General features: G+C 36.7%; 3 protein-coding genes across 3 annotated transcripts; all 3 read left to right on the forward strand.

The window, feature by feature from the left end:
• The first annotated feature begins 4,508 nt into the window (after positions 1 to 4,508).
• Positions 4,509 to 9,032, forward strand: smpd5 (sphingomyelin phosphodiesterase 5). Its single transcript, XM_028470691.1, has 8 exons — positions 4,509 to 4,707; positions 5,723 to 6,916; positions 7,865 to 7,940; positions 8,044 to 8,184; positions 8,303 to 8,392; positions 8,469 to 8,532; positions 8,642 to 8,801; positions 8,915 to 9,032. Exons 2-8 carry the CDS (start codon positions 5,816 to 5,818, stop codon positions 9,020 to 9,022), a joined length of 1,740 nt encoding a protein of 579 aa, XP_028326492.1. The 5' UTR covers positions 4,509 to 4,707; positions 5,723 to 5,815; the 3' UTR covers positions 9,023 to 9,032.
• Positions 9,033 to 10,678: 1,646 nt separating this feature from the next.
• malsu1 (mitochondrial assembly of ribosomal large subunit 1) lies at positions 10,679 to 13,389 on the forward strand. Its single transcript, XM_028471179.1, has 4 exons — positions 10,679 to 10,972; positions 12,242 to 12,417; positions 12,510 to 12,591; positions 12,675 to 13,389. Exons 1-4 carry the CDS (start codon positions 10,741 to 10,743, stop codon positions 12,827 to 12,829), a joined length of 645 nt encoding a protein of 214 aa, XP_028326980.1. The 5' UTR covers positions 10,679 to 10,740; the 3' UTR covers positions 12,830 to 13,389.
• A 510-nt stretch (positions 13,390 to 13,899) lies between these two features.
• On the forward strand, positions 13,900 to 17,072 carry LOC114477846 (peptide YY-like). The gene is made up of 5 exons (XM_028470483.1): positions 13,900 to 13,903; positions 16,043 to 16,175; positions 16,329 to 16,511; positions 16,613 to 16,693; positions 16,956 to 17,072. The coding sequence occupies exons 1-5, from the start codon at positions 13,900 to 13,902 to the stop codon at positions 16,978 to 16,980; spliced, it is 426 nt and encodes a 141-aa protein (XP_028326284.1). The 3' UTR covers positions 16,981 to 17,072.
• Positions 17,073 to 18,237: the final 1,165 nt, after the last annotated feature.

The following is an 18,237-nucleotide window of genomic DNA, read 5'->3' on the forward strand; positions in this document are numbered from 1 at the left end:
ACAATTTTATAAGAGTTTTAAAAAAGTTTTTAGTAATTGTCAACTTCTTAAAGTAGCTGAAATTACCTAAGAGTTGGTGAGTGTGTGATGTGTAGCAGGAATATATAAAAACAAGTATGATGTAGAGAAACCACAATATGGCGCAAGGAGAACGTGCAAACTCAACACAGGTTTCCAATCTTTCTTAGATTTGCTGAGAATTAAATCTTGCACCAATTAATCTGAATGTCAACTACAACCTTGTACTAGACTAAACTGTTTTTCTGCTAGTTTCTAAATTAGAGACATTTATACATGACTTTTGAATTAATATATTTAGAGAAGTCGTGTCTTAAATTAGGGTTTCTTAGTAGGTTTTTATTGCGGGTTAAGGTTTATTTTATGTCCTTAATTGTAACGTCACGCATCACAGTGGGAGGGTTTAAACCATCCACCTCAGATCTAATAAATAGTTATACATTATATACATGAGAAATGACCAGGCTTTTGTGTTCTCATGGTCTTTGTTTCAATGTGAAATTCAATGCTAAACATCACAGACGTCACGAGAAACAAACATTCTGATATATTTATCTCATTACAAATAACATCACAAATCCATATACCAGATTCTGTGAAAGCACTGTAAGCACAGAAAAACTGAAACTAAAAGTTTTTCAAAATAAAAGTACCATAACATGAAAAAAAAAAAAAAAAAAACCCTTTAAATTTCAACTTTATTCTTTCTTTTGTTTGAACACACACTAGTCAGTTGACACTTTAAAGAACATGATATAAATATTTCAATGATTTACATTGTAAACACAGTGATGTGTTCATATACAGTACGTAGATTTACATTTTTATAGTGCAGTTTTAACGCAGATAGAGTTTAAAAAGGACAGAACAAAAACAACACCTCAGTTTTTGGGAGAATGCCTGGACTTGAACCTTCAAAAAAACATCAGGAACAAGTGGAACTCACTTACACGTGCTGTCCCTTTAAGAAAAAGTATAAAGTGCAGCAATATATTGTGCAGCTAGCTGCTAATAAAAGTGCCTGTGTGACTCTTTTTTTATTTATTTTTTTTTATAGCAATGACTTTGACACAGAATAGTTATTCTAATAACAGATGTTTTTGGGCCAACATATGGTCTAGTTCTAGCAAAACAATTGCACACATGTAACAAACTTTCTCCACTCACCAAGTCTTTTCAAAATAAAGTGTCAGAGAAATTTAAGTGTTTACATTATTTTTTTGATAACCAGAATATTTTCCACATTGTGTGGACAGTAAATTGGAAGGTTTTTCTTTTCATTGGTATGTGTGGAATACATTAAAGCAGTAGTTTTCAAAATAAAGGTTCCAGAGACCGGGGACCCCACTGGGAGAACTTTTTGGGGCCCATCCATAAACATAGTGCTCACAGCATGATGACCACATTTATTTATTTATGAATAATATCCACTGTTATCCAGGAAATGTATTTGATCCCATAGTATATGGTCATCATAAAGATGTAAATCCTTGTTTTAATCAGAAATAAAATGCTTTAAAAGTGACCAAAAATGGTTGAAAAGGTAGTGAAATGGGATTTTACAGACACAAAAAGTGGTAAATAGGATTCAAACTGTCAATATTAGCTTAAAAGTGGCAGAAAAAAGTAGAAACAACTGGTTTAACCTGGCAAATAATAAGCATGACAAATTGTAAATAAGAGGTCAACATTGACAATAGGTGAACATATGCGACATTAGGTGGGAAAAGGGTTTATAAGTGATAAACATTTCTTGAAAGTGGATACAATTTGCAGAAAAGGACAGAAAAAGTGGTAAAAAAAAAGGGTTCAAAGTGTCAATATTGGCTTAAGTGGCAGAAATGGGGAGAGAATGGGTAATGTAATTTAAAAAGTAGAAACAATTAGTTTAAACTGGCAAATAATGGGCAAGACAAATTGTTAATGTAGTTAAATTAGCAAAAATAAGCATAAACATGGAGACAAAAATGGGTCAACATATGCAACATTAGGTTGCAAAAGTGGTGGAAAGGCGTTATAAGTGCTGAAAATGTCTTGGAAGTGGGAAAAATATGTTAAAGGCATTGAAATTTGATAATGAAGTGGCAGAAATGGGAGTAATGTAGCAAAAATGCATTAAAAGGAGCAAAAATATGGCAAAAAAAAGTGATGAAAATAAGTTAAAATATGGAAAGTTTGGTAAAGAATAATCAAAAACGGGGTCATATTAAGTTAAAAATAAATAGTCTGTTTCTTGAAGGCATCTGGCGACCTCCTCCCAGTGTCTCCCGACCCCAAGGTTGAGAACCCCTGCATTAAAAGGTGATTAACATCTAAAACCAGTGATCTTACAGGTAGGGATACTGGTTTGGTTTTCTCTGGTAAGCAGCACTGGAGTGATGGAAAGGAGGGGCTCTCAGTGACTGGTTTACGTACTGTCCCACTGGGCAGCCCCCCAGGACCAGGCTATTCTTCTCCAGCAGGACCAGGGAGGGGTACGCGCTGCCTCCCCCTGCATCTGAACCACGGCCGGGGACACTGAGGCCAGGGCGGCCGATGCTGGGTAAGTGCCCAGCTCCGCCCCCCAGTGCCCAGCTCCGCCCCCAGTGGAGAGGCTGGGGGCGGAGCTTAAGAAGGTGCTGTCATTGAGGAGATAGGAGGAGGAGGAGACGGGGGTAGGGGGGCTGCTTCTTGAAGGAAGCTCCGCCCACTGTCGGATCATGGCTGGATGTTGTCAGTGTATGAAATAATCTTTAAAACATTTCATACACTGCACTCACTAAGCAGAAACAAGTATAAAGAAGATACCACAGCACACCTTCAAATGTCTAATGATGGCCATTTCTCAACCAGTGTGGGTTAAATTTAGCAGCAAAAAGGGAATTAAAAGATAATAGTGGTCGTAATGTAATGGGACAAAATACATGAATCTAAGATAAATGTAGAAATGAAAGTGTAATGTGACGGGTAGAATAAACACAAACGTATATGGTCTTTCTCAATTAAAAATATGTTTTTAAATGTTAAAATAACATTTTCTTATCTTTATGTCTCACCAAATAGTGCTGACACTCCTGTTGGTTTAGATTTACAGATTTAAAATACTAAAATCAATAAAATTATATATTACATCACATTTTAAAAAAAAAAGTTTAGACAGTTAATCTAAAGTGGTGGCCTAGTGGTTAAGGACGCTGGGCTTGTAATCGGAGGGTTGCCGGTTTAAGCCTCACCTGGGCTGTCACTGTGGGATGTTGATCAAGTCCCTTAACCCCAAACTGCTCCCCAGGCGCCGCAAAATGGCTGCCCACTGCTCCTCAGGGATGCTTTAAATGCAGAGGACAAATACCATTAATGTAATAACATTACATGGCCAATTAAAGGCGAAAACCCTGATTTAATCTTAATAAACTGAGGTTGAGAGGCTCAGGTTTGCTGGAGACGCTGCAGTGATGACGATCTGAGGTCATTTCTCCAAATTCACCCTAACACTGAAACACAGACTTCTTCTTTTCAACATCTGAACAGGAAGTGCTTTTGTTAGTATTTTGTGTGTTCTTGTCATTTTGTTTTTGATTTGTCCATTTTTTCAAATTCAATTTTTTTGTCATTTAACGTAATCTTGTGCTTCTTTGGAGTCCTTTTGTACAGTATGTGTTCTTGTGTGTTTAAGTGGTTGTTTAATGTGTCTTTGTTGTGATTTTGTATGTTTCATGAGTCATTTTCTGTATCTTTTATATCTTTGTGCGTTTTTGGAGTTATCTTCTGTACTTTCTTGTTGATTTGCGAATTTTTTGGTCATTTTGTGCATCTTTGTTTGTGTTTTTCTAGTTATTTTGTGTATTTATGTGATTGTTTTATGTGTTTTTGTTGTCATTTTGTGTATCTTTAAAATATTTTTGTGTTTTTTGTTATTTTCTGTACTTTATTGACATGTTTCTGTCCTTTTGTGTTTTTAGAGTTATTTTTGTGTATTTTTGTTGCCAAATAGTGTGTTTTTGAAACAATTTTGTATTTCTTGTCATTTTTCTGTCAATTGGGGACTATTTGTTGGTACTTTCGAGTCATTGCGTGTTGTTGGTGCATCATTGAAAACTTTTTTTTTTTTTTTTTTTTTTGTTATTTTGTGTACTTTTGTAGACATTTTTCATGTTGCTATTTTCTGTTACTAGTGCAGTAATCGTAGGAAGTATGTATTGCTGTAGAAAAGTGGGATGTTAAGTAGCTTTTTTATGGATGGCCAAATGAGACATGCGTTTAATCTGAGTGCACAATATATACATTAATTAAGAAGGTTTGTAGTGAAATGTGTAACTACAGTATTAAACCCAAATAAAGGAAATGTTCAACAGACAACGCAACACCAACAAATATATAAATAACTGCTAATAAGAAGTTCAGAAGCACTTTAGGACTTTGTTTTGCAGATGCTGCGTGCTCGTGCTGAGGTGGCGCCAGGTAAGATCACGTGACGCGCAGCTCTGGCACCATGACAACGCCAGCAGGTTGTGGGCGTGGCCTAAAGGAGCAGCTCAGTCTGACTGACTATACGGGACAGTTCCACTGAACCCGGTTATCCAGTCCGTACAGGGCGGGCTATTATTGAGTCAGTCACCGCCCGGTAGCTAAACACCATTTAAAAAAAAGAAGATTACACTTTTGTTTGTTGAGCGACTCCATTGGCGGACTGTCTAAATGTTCGTGTTAAAGGTAAGACATCCACGTTAGCTGCATGTTTTAAGCTAGCTGTGCCACCAAACAGGTGGACGCTTTGATTTGTAACACATAGAATGTGTTTAGACAACTGAACAATCCCTTTTTATTCATGCCTCCTGAGGAAATAATGCACAATGGCACAGAACCTATGTTGTTTTTATACATATATATGTTAGCTTGAGGTTACCTGAGCACCGTTACCTTTGATCCCTAATCTATCTGCCTGTATAAGTATTATTTCACCCTAAATACAGTATAAACAGAACAGTTTATACCAATATGGCCTACATTTGACTGATGCAGCAGGAATAAACACATGGAGGTAACACGGACATGTTCATGGATACAATCAGTGGTGTGTTGACATAATTCCATAACCTTTTTCCTCATATCTAGGAAGTACACGTATCTAATTCATTGATGCCATTGTGTCGCTTTGTGTGAGTGCTGTATCTGATTTTCACACAAAAATGCAGCTGTGCAAGTGTTGAGAAAGGTGTAGGGCTGGGCAATATGGACCAAAACTCATATCTCAATATTTTATCCTCAAAATGGCAATATACGAAATAAATCTTGATTAATTAAATTTGAATAAAATCTTAATGGATAATAATAATAATAATATATATATATTATTTTGTTTATTTTTTGATATAGGCGATACTGTAATTTTCTATATTGCCAAAATGGAAAACGCCATGTATCTTGATATGTTGCCCAGCTCTAGAAAGGTACACAACCACTGACTTCTGGTGTATCCTGCCATAGTTTCGGGGTAATATCTTACTTTTGTTGTTAGTAGTAATACTAGGCAGATGGTGACAGATGGATTACAGTATTTTTCTTTTTTTTTTTTTGCTTGTGGAGAAAAAGTCATAATACACTGTGACTGTAGGAATGCAGAAAGGCAGTCATATTTTTCCACAATTACATGTACAGACATGTCGTCAGAAAGCCGATCTGCAAAGTCTAAGTCCCTGTTGTGATCCAACATCCACTTGTGTTTCAGCGCCTGATGGAGTCCACGAAGGAGAGATTTTGCCGAGTCGTGAGGGCACATGTTGAAGTTCCCAAATCATTCACCCTGACTGTTTAGTGAGTCATGGCCCTGCAGACGTCTCCCTTTCCTAATGGGTGTGTCGCAGGTATCCATGCCTTGGGATGGGCCCTAATCCTGCCTTGTTTTTGGTTTCTTGATCGCCTCATTGCGGTCTGCAAGTCTACCACCTTGGAGCGAATCCAAAGAAATGAGGAAGAATGTTATCTTCATCCACTGAAGGTTGTCTTTGGATCCATTACATTTTTTATTCTGTTTCTTATCGCAGCCCCATTTGCTTTCCTCGGCTTCCTGCTATGGGCCCCTTCCCAGGGCTGCCGCCGCCCATTTTCCTATCACAGAGAACCAGGGTCCTCACTGGAAAAGGAGGCACTGAGGGGCTTTGAACTCACTGGAAAAGCATCATTTGGCTTTGGTACTGCCAACCTCTGTCTGCTTCCTGACAGCTTGGCCCGTTTTAACAACCTAGGACACACTCAGCGCAGGGCCGCTGATATTGGACAGCGCATCGTGCAGGGCGTTTGTCGACCCCACATCCGCATCTTTGTTGACTCACCCACTAGCGTTGCCGCTCTCAGCCCTTCCAACAGCAACATTCCCACAAATTCATCCACTTATAGTCCTACAGACCAACAGGCACAAATCCCAGTAAGTCAACACCCTGACCAAGCTGTGGAAAATGTCTCTAGATCTAGCAGTCGTGTGGTTTGTGTGTCCTGTGATGATAGCGAACAGCCTATTAGTGAGTCACACAATTCTAATCAGAACTCCAACCAGCAGGGACAAACGGGTCAGCGCAGTGCTCCTCGAGCTTTGCTCTCTCAGGGTCTCCGCCAGAAAGATGACGTACCCTGGGAGGTCTCGTCTCTGTTTCCTTCCAACATTGACGTACTTTGCTTAGAAGAAGTTTTCGACAAGAGGGCAGCACAGAAGCTCGCCAAAGAACTGAAGCCAGTGTTTGGACACATTTTGTATGACGTTGGTGTGTATGCCTGCCAGCCTCCTTGTGGTTGCTCTACTTTTAAGTTTTTTAATAGTGGCCTCTTCCTGGCCAGCCGATATCCAGTGCTGGAAGCTGAGTACCACTGGTTTCCCAACAGTCGTGGAGAAGACGCGCTGGCTGCCAAGGGTCTCCTTTCTACCAAGGTGATTATGATATTCAGTAAGGATGTTGAAAAAAAAATATATTCGGCGATATATTGCAATATTACCCCGCGACCCTGATAAACGGGAATTAGCGGGTTTGAAGATGGATGGATGGACATTGCAATATTGCGTCGTGCGATTCTCGGATCGATTTTCAAATGCATCCATATCAATTTTTTTTGTTATTTAAAAATGAAAAAATTGTTATTTTTTTGTACTTTTATTTAACCAGCAAAGTATTTTCCACTGCAGGAGACATTGTAACTGCACAAAGAAGTGCTCTGAAACCTGGGCATGTTGACCAGCTTGTAATAAAATCTAAAAAGAAAATACTAACTTTCTGCATTTATTTGTTGTTCTAGGCTTTTACCTCAGTTAAGTTGCACTAAAGTCAAAGTTGGTTTTAAAAGCCATAGGCAGAGTGTAAGTTATTGGCACATGGCATGTTAAAGCCAATGTTTTGAGTGTAAAATATGCCAATAAAATATGTTTAATACATAATTTTTTCATGAAGGTGTACAAATTTACAAATTAGTTGTTTCTTAAGTCATATTTTTTGAAAAATCGCAATAATTGTCACCTTATACTTTAATATCCGGATATATCGTATTGTATCGTATCGTGACCTATGTATTGGGATACGAATCGTATCGCCAGATGCCAGGCAATACACACCCCTAATATTCAGGTATATGGCTGTCGATGATGGAAAACCGTGAGAATTTTAGTTTTTCTAAAAAAAATTTAATTGTGAAATTGATTTGGCGTAAGTGAACCTTTTAGAAAATTGGCTTTAATTCAAGCTGAAGAACTGTTTATCCCGTAAAAGCATTCCAGATATTCTGCAGTTAAAATTCATTAAAAAAAAAACACAGATTTTTTTGTTTGTTGGTGAAACAGCAAAAAAAAAAATTGTCTGTAAATGTATTTATTTTTTTAAATCCTCAGCTGTTAATTGGACCCAATCAGAAACAGAAAAAAGTGGTTGGCTATTTTAACTGCACACATCTTCATGCACCAGAGGGCAAGTTTTTATCATTTTTTCTCTTAATAAAATCACAAACAGTAGTATTTCTTTGAAATTGCAAGTATAAATTAATGATGTTTTCCCTATGTTCTGTTGCCAGGGGAAGGGAAAGTTCGCTGTGAGCAGTTGAACATGGTAACCAAGTGGATCGGAGATTTCCAAGCCGCTACCAGGCAACCTGATGAGGAGGTTGTTTTTGATGTGCTCTGTGGTGATTTCAACTTTGACAACTGCTCACCTGGTGAGAATACTTTGCCATATAAACCCGGATTCGTCTGCCGGTTATGCATTTTAAAACTTATGTTGATGCTGTTGAATATATTTAAAAGTATTTCACCATATATTTCTGTTATGTACAGATGACACTCTGGAGCAGAATCACTGCCTGTTTAATGAATACAGAGACCCGTGCAGAGCAGGACCTGGAAAAGAAAAGCCATGGGTTATCGGTTTGTAACACCATATTTTCACAGAATACATCAAAAGTTCACATGTTTTTAGACAAGCTGTGGTTTGCTCTTTAAGGCACTCTGCTGGAGCAGCCCACTTTATATGACGATGAAGTTAACACCCCCGAAAATCTCCAAAGGTACACTCTGTAATCAAACAATTGCAGCAGAACATGGTGGACTTTAATTCTTCACTTAAAGTGATTTGACAGTTTACAGTGTCTCTTGTGTCTGTGTGTGTGTTTGTAGGAGTTTAGAAAGTGAGGAGCTAAGAAAGCAGTACATTGCCCCTCCTGTTCCTGCACCAGGCACAGCTTTGGTTTACCCAGATGACGACCAGCCGTGGATCGGACGCCGAATCGACTACATCCTCTACCGTGAAAGCTCCATTTCAAACAACTACAGAACAGTAAATGTCTTCGTCTTACTTCTTTTCTTTTTAATCTTTTTTTTTTTCAAAAGTTTTAGGGTGCTAAGGAAACCTCTGATGCATTCTAAACTGATTGTATTTCTTTCTTCCAGGAAATTGAAGAGATGACCTTCATCACACAACTGGCTGGCCTCACAGACCATATACCCGTGGGTTTGAGATTAAATGTGATGATGGAATCACAAACGAATGAGGGCTAAAAATGCAAAAGAACCACATCAAACTAATGTGTGCAGATTTACAATATTTTTCATACCTACTTGGATTTATAAATCAATGTACTGTACTGACAAAATTATCTCAGGGGACCACTCGGGCTACATTGTTGATTACATTAAAGAAATGTTGACCCTAAAAGTGTTATTGTTTTCTTCTGAAATCAACATTTGTCTGCAAAAGTAAAGGTTGTAATGTTATTGCACAAATATAGATAATGACATTAATATTAAGTGCACTGTGCAATGTACATTATAATGACACAAGAGGCAGGATTTACAGCAACAATTGTATTATTGGTTATTTCCCCTTTTTTATTAACATGTTGAAACATACTTGCTGCTTTAGGAACCACATGGCAAGAAACGATGTAAATAGGATCATTTGATATTTTAAAGATGACTTTCAGTTCAATTTCAGCCATCAGAGCCTAGAAAGCTACTGGTTTTATATCCATTCATGTTTAACAACTGTAGTTTTTAAAACCAAATTTCCAGAAAGTGTTAGCCGATAATATCTCGCCGGCTAACTCCTACCATCATAGTAAGAGTCAACTTCACTGAACTAGTTGATGCATTAAAATAAGAATTTATCAATACGTCTGTAAACACTCATTGTTCTCCAGGTTCACCGTTTTAATTAGAAAAATGTGCTGATTAATCTGCAACATCTAGCTCTAAATTTATTAATTCATTTAAATTATGTTTTAACGCTAACAAAAGTTACAAAAAAATCTATGAAATTGTAGATGTTATTAAGTACAAAAAACAATTATTATTCTTCTTTTCATTTTGGCTGTTACCTGATGAAAAACTGTTACATGACTTTTGACACAATGTTGCCACTGTTGCACAACTTTTGCCACAAATTTTCTTATTTGCAGATCCATGCACAAATGGCCTGTTTTCATTTTTTTGTTTTTGTAATTGAAGATACAATTCTTTGTATCTGTAAAACATTTGTGAGTGGGATGACAACTTGACACCCATTGTTGGAGTAGGCCAAACTCTCTGGCATTGACTATAACTACATATATTGATGATTAAAAAAAACAAAAAAAAAAAACAACTATATTATATTAATAATAATTAAAAGGATATTCATGTAACCAAATACATGTTTATAAGGAAACCCATACATGGAAATCTGGTTAATGGGTGAACAAATTCAATTTATCTTAATCCAGTGTTTTTCAATTTGGGGTCAGGACCCCATGTGTTGTCTCCTGGAATTAAAACAAAAATCTTCGTTAAAAATGGATTAAATTTGTATTTGAATATATATAGTTTTTTAAAATACACATGACACACTAAATATTTAATAACTGTATTCAATACTTAAACTTTGTCAAATCTAAATCTAGTTTGGTGGCACACTTGTCACTTTGTGCACTAATCCTGGCTATTCTGTAATTGTAACACACTTATAAACATGATCAAAAATTAATTCTATAAGAACATTTGAGATAACAAAATAGGGTCAAGACCCGAGCCTCTGTTTTAATCCGTCAAGAGGGTTAGGAGTGGCCATAATGTTATGGAGGACTGATTTATTCAGTGTTGTGATGCCCTTTATGGCCAATAGGTGGCGCTACTCATCTGTGTGTGCAGAGTACACGCTCACTACTGACCAATCAGGAATCAAGGTCGATGATCACTTCCGGTTTCCTGGCAGACTCGTGTTTGTGTGTTTACACTGTTCTATGGTAGTAATGTTATTTAGAGTGATGAACACAGTGAGTCGTTCTAACACACTGCTGTGGTGTGCGTTCAGAGGAGGGTCCGTGTTAAATCAGACATGTTTTATTAGAGCTGTTCATAGGCTGAACCCGTTGTCAGCAGCTCCTGTAAACTTCACCCAGTTTGATCACAGGAGGAGTTTGTGTGAGAGCAGCCATGGCTCAGCACATCTACTGAGCACAGGACACAGTCACAGTGAGTAACAGACTGGAAACACACACAAGCTGCTCAAATGTCCGTCATTTACAAGATAATACGTTCCTAGTCGCACACAATGGGAGGAAATGATGTCATTACAGCAGCAATAAATACTCAGAAATAAGAGAAGAGGAACTATAAAATGAACAAAAAGCTAGAAAATCAACATTAGCAAGGTTTTTAATAACAATGATGGATCTTTGAGTTTAGATAAAGATTTTTTTTTTTTTAACAAAATTGCGAGGGAACGCATTAAAATACCTCTGTTCCTGTTATAATTATTTAATTTAATTTTGATTTAGTAGGATTTTATTCCTGTTCCATTTTTTTTTTTACGTGTCTTACACCATTCCAAGCTACAACACATTTTGTTTTATGACTTTGTACAATGACAATAAAAATCTATCGATCTATCTTACAGGGGTGTCCCGATCCAATATTAGCCAAAAAACGAATATCGGATTTTAATCGGAATATATCTAAAATCTCCGATATATAACATATTTTTTCAAATGTAGAATATTGTAGATAAAATGTTGATGGTTAAAATGTATGTAACCAATTGGGTAATAATAAGGCCGTGGCTTTTCGTACGGAAACTTAGCAATTGACTCCCCCTCTATCCGTACGGAAGTCTATTGGTGATCGTTTCCATTTGTATAGAGGTCTATAGAATGAAGGAGGCTTATAACGTAATACATTACTGTATATGAATGACCACCGCAGTAGACCATAGTAAAAAACTAGTTAGGTATTTTTTCGCATTTCAAAAGAAATATACATAAATATAGATTTCTTAGAAACTCCGGATATCAGCTTTAAAGTTCCGTCAGTTTTATTTTAGCTCATATTTCTTTTTAGCTACTCTGCTAAACATTTTATTTTAGCACTAGCCCTAACCCTGTGCCTAACCCTATTCCTATCACTAACCCAGAAAATACCCTAAAATGTTTATTTTTTTTCGTATATGTATTTTTAAAGGTGGAATGTATATGACAAAAGCGGGATTCAAACTCACTTCAGCGGAAGGAAGAATTCATGAGTCAGGCGCCTTAGACCACTTGGCCACCCTGACATGGTGAAAAAATCATAGGCACACTATGCTTACCTAGAAAAGGTCCAGAAAATGTCTTCCTATTATTAACACTGGCTGGTCAATGCGTTAAAATAATGTGTTATTCTACTGTGCGTATGTCCCATCTTATCTTTTAAATTTTAACTATATACTAGTATTGATTTCTTGTTGCTGCTGTTTCTTTCCTCCAGAGCCAGCAGAGACTTTTAACATCGACGTGCTGGTGTCTCTGCTCCGTCAGGAAAATGCTGTAGACCTGTGTGTGATCAAAGTACCAGAACACATCAAATATGCCCAGTACTTCATTGTTGCCAGTGGCGTGTCACCCAGGCACCTCCGAGCAATGGCACTTTATGCCATTAAAGTGGTAAAAAATAAAAAATCTATTTGCTACATGTCTGTGTGTGTGTGACCTGAAATTGTTTGTAAAATTTATACAAAATTTTTCTCCTCCTCCAGTACAAGTTTTTAAAGACCAAAGCAGATCCAAATGCCACAATTGAAGGAAAAGATGCAGAGGATTGGCTGTGTATTGATTTTGGTATGTAACTTCCTGATTTTTACTAGTGGGTAAAATATTCCATTTATCCTGGTGTATCTTGGTCACATGTCTGGTATTCACAGGTACCATGGTGATGCACCTCATGCTGCCGCAGACCAGAGAAACGTATGAACTGGATAAATTGTGGACTCTCAGTATTTATGACGAGCAGCTGAAGAAGATTCCCGCTGAGACTATACCTGAAGATTTTGTGTTAGATCTGGAATTCACAAAATGATACCATTCACACATTGAATGCTGACTTCATGACATAGAAGGTTGTGTGTTTGTGTTTGGGGGTGTGGTCTGCTTAATTTCCGTGCAGTGGTTTTTCTGTGTAGGTTTTACTTTTTTCTCCTTTTTCTGTGCTTGTGAAGGTCCAAAGAAAGCCTCTCATACGGTTTAAAAGCATTGATTTGGCCTCATGTGTGCATGTAATTCCCTCATTCTCAGTTCTATGATGTATCATGTGTTCTTACTGTAAATATGAGAAGGTAAACAACCTACTCTGGGCAAAGTGGGTGAAAATTGATTAATGAAGAATGTATTTTTCTTTCATTCTGTGTTATTGTTTGGCAGATGAATTTAAATGATGATATTATACTATCTATTCACACAGCAGAGCCTGCATTGATACATATTGTAGCCATGTTTGTATACAGTAGATGTTGTTCTACTTGTTACAATTAAACACCAAAAAAAAAAGTAATTGTTCAATTTCCTTCACATCCTGTGACTATTTTTTTAAAATTGTTATCATAATTCTATAACAATTATTTCCTGGCGTTTGGATTTGCAATATTTATTCATTCCACCACAACATTTAAAAAAATTTTAATTAATGAAAAAAATGTGTTCAGTATTCATGAAAATAGTTCAGACATTGAACACAGTCTCTTGCTTCGTATGTACTGAAAATACAAAAATGTGGAATATTATTTTTAATGAGTGCATGTGATCATCTTTGGGGTTCAGTGAATGCCTGATGAAATGAATTATTTGAAAGGAAAACCTAATCAGTTTATCACTGTTACACTTTATGTCTACAGATTATTAAATATCTGAAAAGTTGAGTTTATGATGGTCTTATTTACTGTTTGTAAAAGGCGGTGGTAGACCAACAACAATAAATAAAATGTATTTAATTATACGATAGAGTATTAAAAAAAAACGTTAAGTTTTGCTTTTTAAATAAATAAATGCCAGAAATTACCATTTTTCTTTAAGTCAATCAACTTGACAGGTGAAAAATCAGAGCTATATGTTCTTGTACAGAAAATGACATCTAATAGATCACATAGTAGTTGGATGGGTAGGGTAGCTCTAGCACATCATCTGAATTTGTTATGACACTTCTGAGACTGTCTTTTCTACCTCACCATAGATTGTTTATAAGGTACCCGTGGGACCGTCAATCAGCTGTTTTATTACAGAGGCCTCAAAAACTATCATGATTCATGCATGATTTCTGGTTGTACTAATGATTTGTTTTCATTTAAACACACTGACTAAAATATGTAGGTAATCCTAACTTTTGCATCATAGAGACCATGGGGGGGGGGGGGTATTGCCTGGCATCTGGCGATACAGTTCGTGTCACGATACGATACATCCCGATAAGTATAAGGCGATTGTTGTGATTTTTCTTTCAATATATGACTTAATAAACAACTAATCTGTAAATGTGTACACCTTCATGAGAACATTATGTATGAAATATATTTTATTCGGTATGGATGCATTTTGAATCGATCCGAGAATCGCACAACGTAATATCGCGATATATTGCTGAATCAATTGTTTTTTCAACACCCCTAGAGACCATAGTAGTATCAGTGATAGAAGAATTAAGACTGAAGGCTCTTATAGGTTTTTATCAGATTTTTATAGAGAAAAAGCAGGATAAGTTTTGTTTTTAATATTTATTTGAATAATAAAAATTCAGAATGTGTTTCAATGTTTTGCTTTCTGTAAAAGTGAAGTCATTTTAACTGCTGGGAGCTGATGTACAATAAAGAGTAAGTGATACGTTGCATAAACTGAACACAGACGTGTGTTTTTTTTGTACTCTTCCTGTTCGGACCACAATGTTGCTCCAAAATTGGGTTCTCGTGACTGTAATTTAACAGAGCATCGCTTTCAGTTCAGCTCTTCAAAGAAAACACTTCCCATTGTGGCTGTCAGATCATTTAGATCATTTCAGGAGATGAAAACTTTCTTTGCCCTGTATTGGCTGAAATTTATAGTTAAGAGGTTTGTTTGATTGGAGAAATTGCTGCAACTTGGAGGCATACTTGTTGGTTTGGTCAAAGTTAGTATTGTTTGGGGGTGGGTGTTAAAGTGGAGGCGTTGTCCCCCCACTTTTTTTAATTAGTGAATAAGATGGATCATCAAATGATGAATTTATCCTGTAGAAACCCAGTGTGACAATAATTCGATTGGTAGACTATATTTCTGTTGAACTACCACGTCTTTGCTTTATTACAACCTGACATCTTGTTTATTCCCTCATGTCAAAAGTTTCCTCAGGAAAAAAATCAATGCATCATATAAATGCGTGACAAGAAATATTAATTTTGATCAAATGTAGTTTATTTTTCTTCATTTTCATTGTCAGTCATTAAGACAAGCAGGTAAGTGCAAACAAAACACAACAAGACAAACTGTGTTTCCCAAAGAAAATGCAAGTGAGGATAAATAAACCGAAGTCCTCTGAGTTAGTATAACCCCTCAGAGTCAGTATAACCCAGTGGTTTTCCTTTTCCAACCTTGGGGTCATGACCCCATGTGGGCTTGCCTGGAATTCAAATGTGGTCACCTGAAATGTCTAGTAATAATTCTTCTTTTATTACTAATTAAAAACCTAGTTTTTTTTTAAACGTTGTATTATTCTTACTCAATTTAACACCACACACAATCTTGAACAACTGTATTCTACGCTTTCACCGTCTCAAATACAAATTTAGTTCAAATAAAATGCAGTGTAGAAATATCTGAGCTGGTACATCTTGACACTAATTCTGGCTACTCTGTGTTTTGTGCACTGTAAACAAACATTATCAAAAGTAAATTCTATAAAAAAAAAAAAAAAAAGTATATGGGGTCACCAGGAATTTGTGATTATAAAACCCCTTGGAGTCAGAATTACCCCTCGGAGTCAGTATACCACCAACAGGTTTGAGTTGGAAATTTTAGATATATCATAAGGTGAAAATAATGTGATTTTATAGTAAATATGCATGTTGAATGATTACATTGTGGATAGTTTAGCTCTTTTTTTGTTACCAATGTTACCAATTTCATACTTGAAATAAAACCCATTCCCATCGTAATAACATCTCAATTAATCAGAGAAGCTGATTACTAGTTTGACTGCAGTATATATTTCAGTTCCTCAGTGATTTGCCACCGAGGGTTCAACTAAAATAATGAGGCAACAGATATTTCACAGGAGAAGCCCCCACCCCCCCACCCCCACCCACACACCCACACACACAAAGCACACTGTATAAAACAGTCAATGTTGGAAATCCAACAAAGGTACAGAGAACGAGAAAACCATCCAGAGCTGGACACCACGAGCAGTAAGCAACAGACATTTATTTATTTCTCAACTTTTATTTAAAGCATGAATAGTTTGAAAGTGGGTGGAGAAGTGTAAGATTGTGGGTTTATATCATGATGCTTGTGTGTGACTTTTAATGCTATATTGACTATTTTTCCCCTCTGATTATTAGGTTCGGCTTCAACTTTGTGATGATGCTCTCTGTTCTGGCTCTCTGCCTGCTGCTTTCTATTCAAACTGGCATCAATGCATACCCACCAAAGCCCTCCAGTCCCCAGGAAGGAGCAGCACCCGAGGAGCTCGCTAAATATTACACCGCACTCAGGCACTACATCAACCTCATCACAAGACAGAGGTTAGTCTACTATCTGACACTCAGTTATTTAAAAAAAAAAGATGAAAAATGGGCCATGTGTACAGTTTTCATGTTTTTTTTTTACTTTTTATTTAATATAGGTATGGAAAGAGGGACACTCCAGTTATTTTTGATCTGTTACTGAAAGAAAATGCAGAGAAAATTCCTGTGCCCAACATCAGGTATGTTTTATCCATCAAACATACTGTATGTCATTATTTGATCAAATTTATTATAAAGTCTACTCCAAAAATTCTGTAATTGTAAAATAAGAGTGTACAGAGGTGTGAAAATCATGTGTGATTACAATGCTTTACAGCAGCATGTTTAATGTCATTTTCAGGATGGTTTTGTGGAAGTTTTGTTTAGAAATGACAAGAAAACACAAGCATGGTTTACTGATATCAGAATTGTTTAACTCAAACTATAATTTGGCTCCTGTAGGGATGATGAGCTGCCGTTATGGTGACGTCCATGAAGGCTGTTCAGGTCACTATAAGCTGCTACCCTATCACAATAAATCTCTGTTGCATGCAATAAAACATGTTTAAGAAAAACAACCTCAGAAATGTCTGCGTCATCTTTAATCTTATCAAATGTATTTTTATTTTTAATAAGAAAAGGTTCCTGTGGCCTAACTCTGGATTAGCTGCTTCAGCTCTGAGCATCTGCAACATCAGAAGATAATAAGATAATATTGCATTTGAATGATGTATTGCTGTGAGGCAAATAGTGTCATTTGATACCTTTAAAGGTGTTAATCTAATAGTGTAAAATTAAATAAAGTTAAATTACCTAGATGAGATGCCAGGTGGTTTCCTGTTCACTCTTATAAAAATGTGTATAAGAAGAAGAGTATATTATATTTACTTTTCAGAGGTCTGTCGTACACTATTGGTAGGTTAACATAGAGTAACAGCACTCTCTCCTGGTGAACAGAAATCTCTATGTTTTACGATTACTACATAAAGTATTAGCATTATTAAACATGTAGTATAAGCTGAAAATAAATACATCATGCTGTTACATTCCATTGGTGGTAGATCATGCCAACTGGGGTTTTAAGACGTCTATAAATGGAACAGCAGTTGAATCCTATCAAGTGACCTCGATGCATCCAGGTCAGTATCAGAGAGCACTGCCAGGAAATCTGCTTCTTGATTCTACTTGATATAATTCCAATTCACTCAGATTTCCTACGAGAGGGGAGGCCCATTTACATGGAAAGTGTGAAAAGGGACTAAAATATTGCGATTGCGTTATTTCTGTTATCATACCTGGATGACTGTAATTCTTTAGTTACTTACTTATCCACTCGGAGGGGCATTTGGCTGCAACAAACTCTCCACTTTTCTCCAACTCTCCACCGTTCTACACCATGTGGTTTTTGGTCTGCGCCTTTTTCCTTTTGCCAGATGTTACAGATGTTACAGAAACTGAAACAACACATACAGAAAATAGGAGGACTGTATTACTGGAGATAAAATGGTACACATTTTTGTCACAATTCAGGACCAGAACCTCTGACTTTACAAACTGTGGATGCAGCTTTCAAGCACATACACTAGACCCTAGGTTCCCAAAGTGGGGTACGGGTACCTCCAGGGGTACGCAAATTGTCGTGAGGGATACGTGAAATGTTTTTTAAATCAGCGTGGCAACACTGGAAACTAGAATATGAATAGACCAGTAGTCAGAAGCCTCCATGCATCGCCACAAATTATGT

The sequence above is a fragment of the Gouania willdenowi genome, chromosome 16 (assembly GCF_900634775.1).
Source record: "Gouania willdenowi chromosome 16, fGouWil2.1, whole genome shotgun sequence".
NCBI classification, from domain to species: domain Eukaryota; kingdom Metazoa; phylum Chordata; class Actinopteri; order Blenniiformes; family Gobiesocidae; genus Gouania; species Gouania willdenowi.

Excerpts from the sequence above, each read along its gene's own strand:
- smpd5 (XM_028470691.1), top strand. The coding sequence starts at position 5,816 with ATGGCCCTGCAGACGTCTCCCTTTCCTAATGGGTGTGTCGCAGGTATC. Across the intron at positions 6,917-7,864 it reads AGGGTCTCCTTTCTACCAAG|CTGTTAATTGGACCCAATCA; the intron begins GTGATTATGATA and ends TTAAATCCTCAG. Across the intron at positions 8,802-8,914 it reads TTTCAAACAACTACAGAACA|GAAATTGAAGAGATGACCTT; the intron begins GTAAATGTCTTC and ends TCTTTCTTCCAG.
- malsu1 (XM_028471179.1), top strand. The coding sequence starts at position 10,741 with ATGGTAGTAATGTTATTTAGAGTGATGAACACAGTGAGTCGTTCTAAC. Across the intron at positions 10,973-12,241 it reads GAGCACAGGACACAGTCACA|AGCCAGCAGAGACTTTTAAC; the intron begins GTGAGTAACAGA and ends TCTTTCCTCCAG. Across the intron at positions 12,592-12,674 it reads TTGGCTGTGTATTGATTTTG|GTACCATGGTGATGCACCTC; the intron begins GTATGTAACTTC and ends TGGTATTCACAG.
- LOC114477846 (XM_028470483.1), top strand. Across the intron at positions 16,176-16,328 it reads AGAGCTGGACACCACGAGCA|GTTCGGCTTCAACTTTGTGA; the intron begins GTAAGCAACAGA and ends TCTGATTATTAG. Across the intron at positions 16,694-16,955 it reads ATTCCTGTGCCCAACATCAG|GGATGATGAGCTGCCGTTAT; the intron begins GTATGTTTTATC and ends TGGCTCCTGTAG.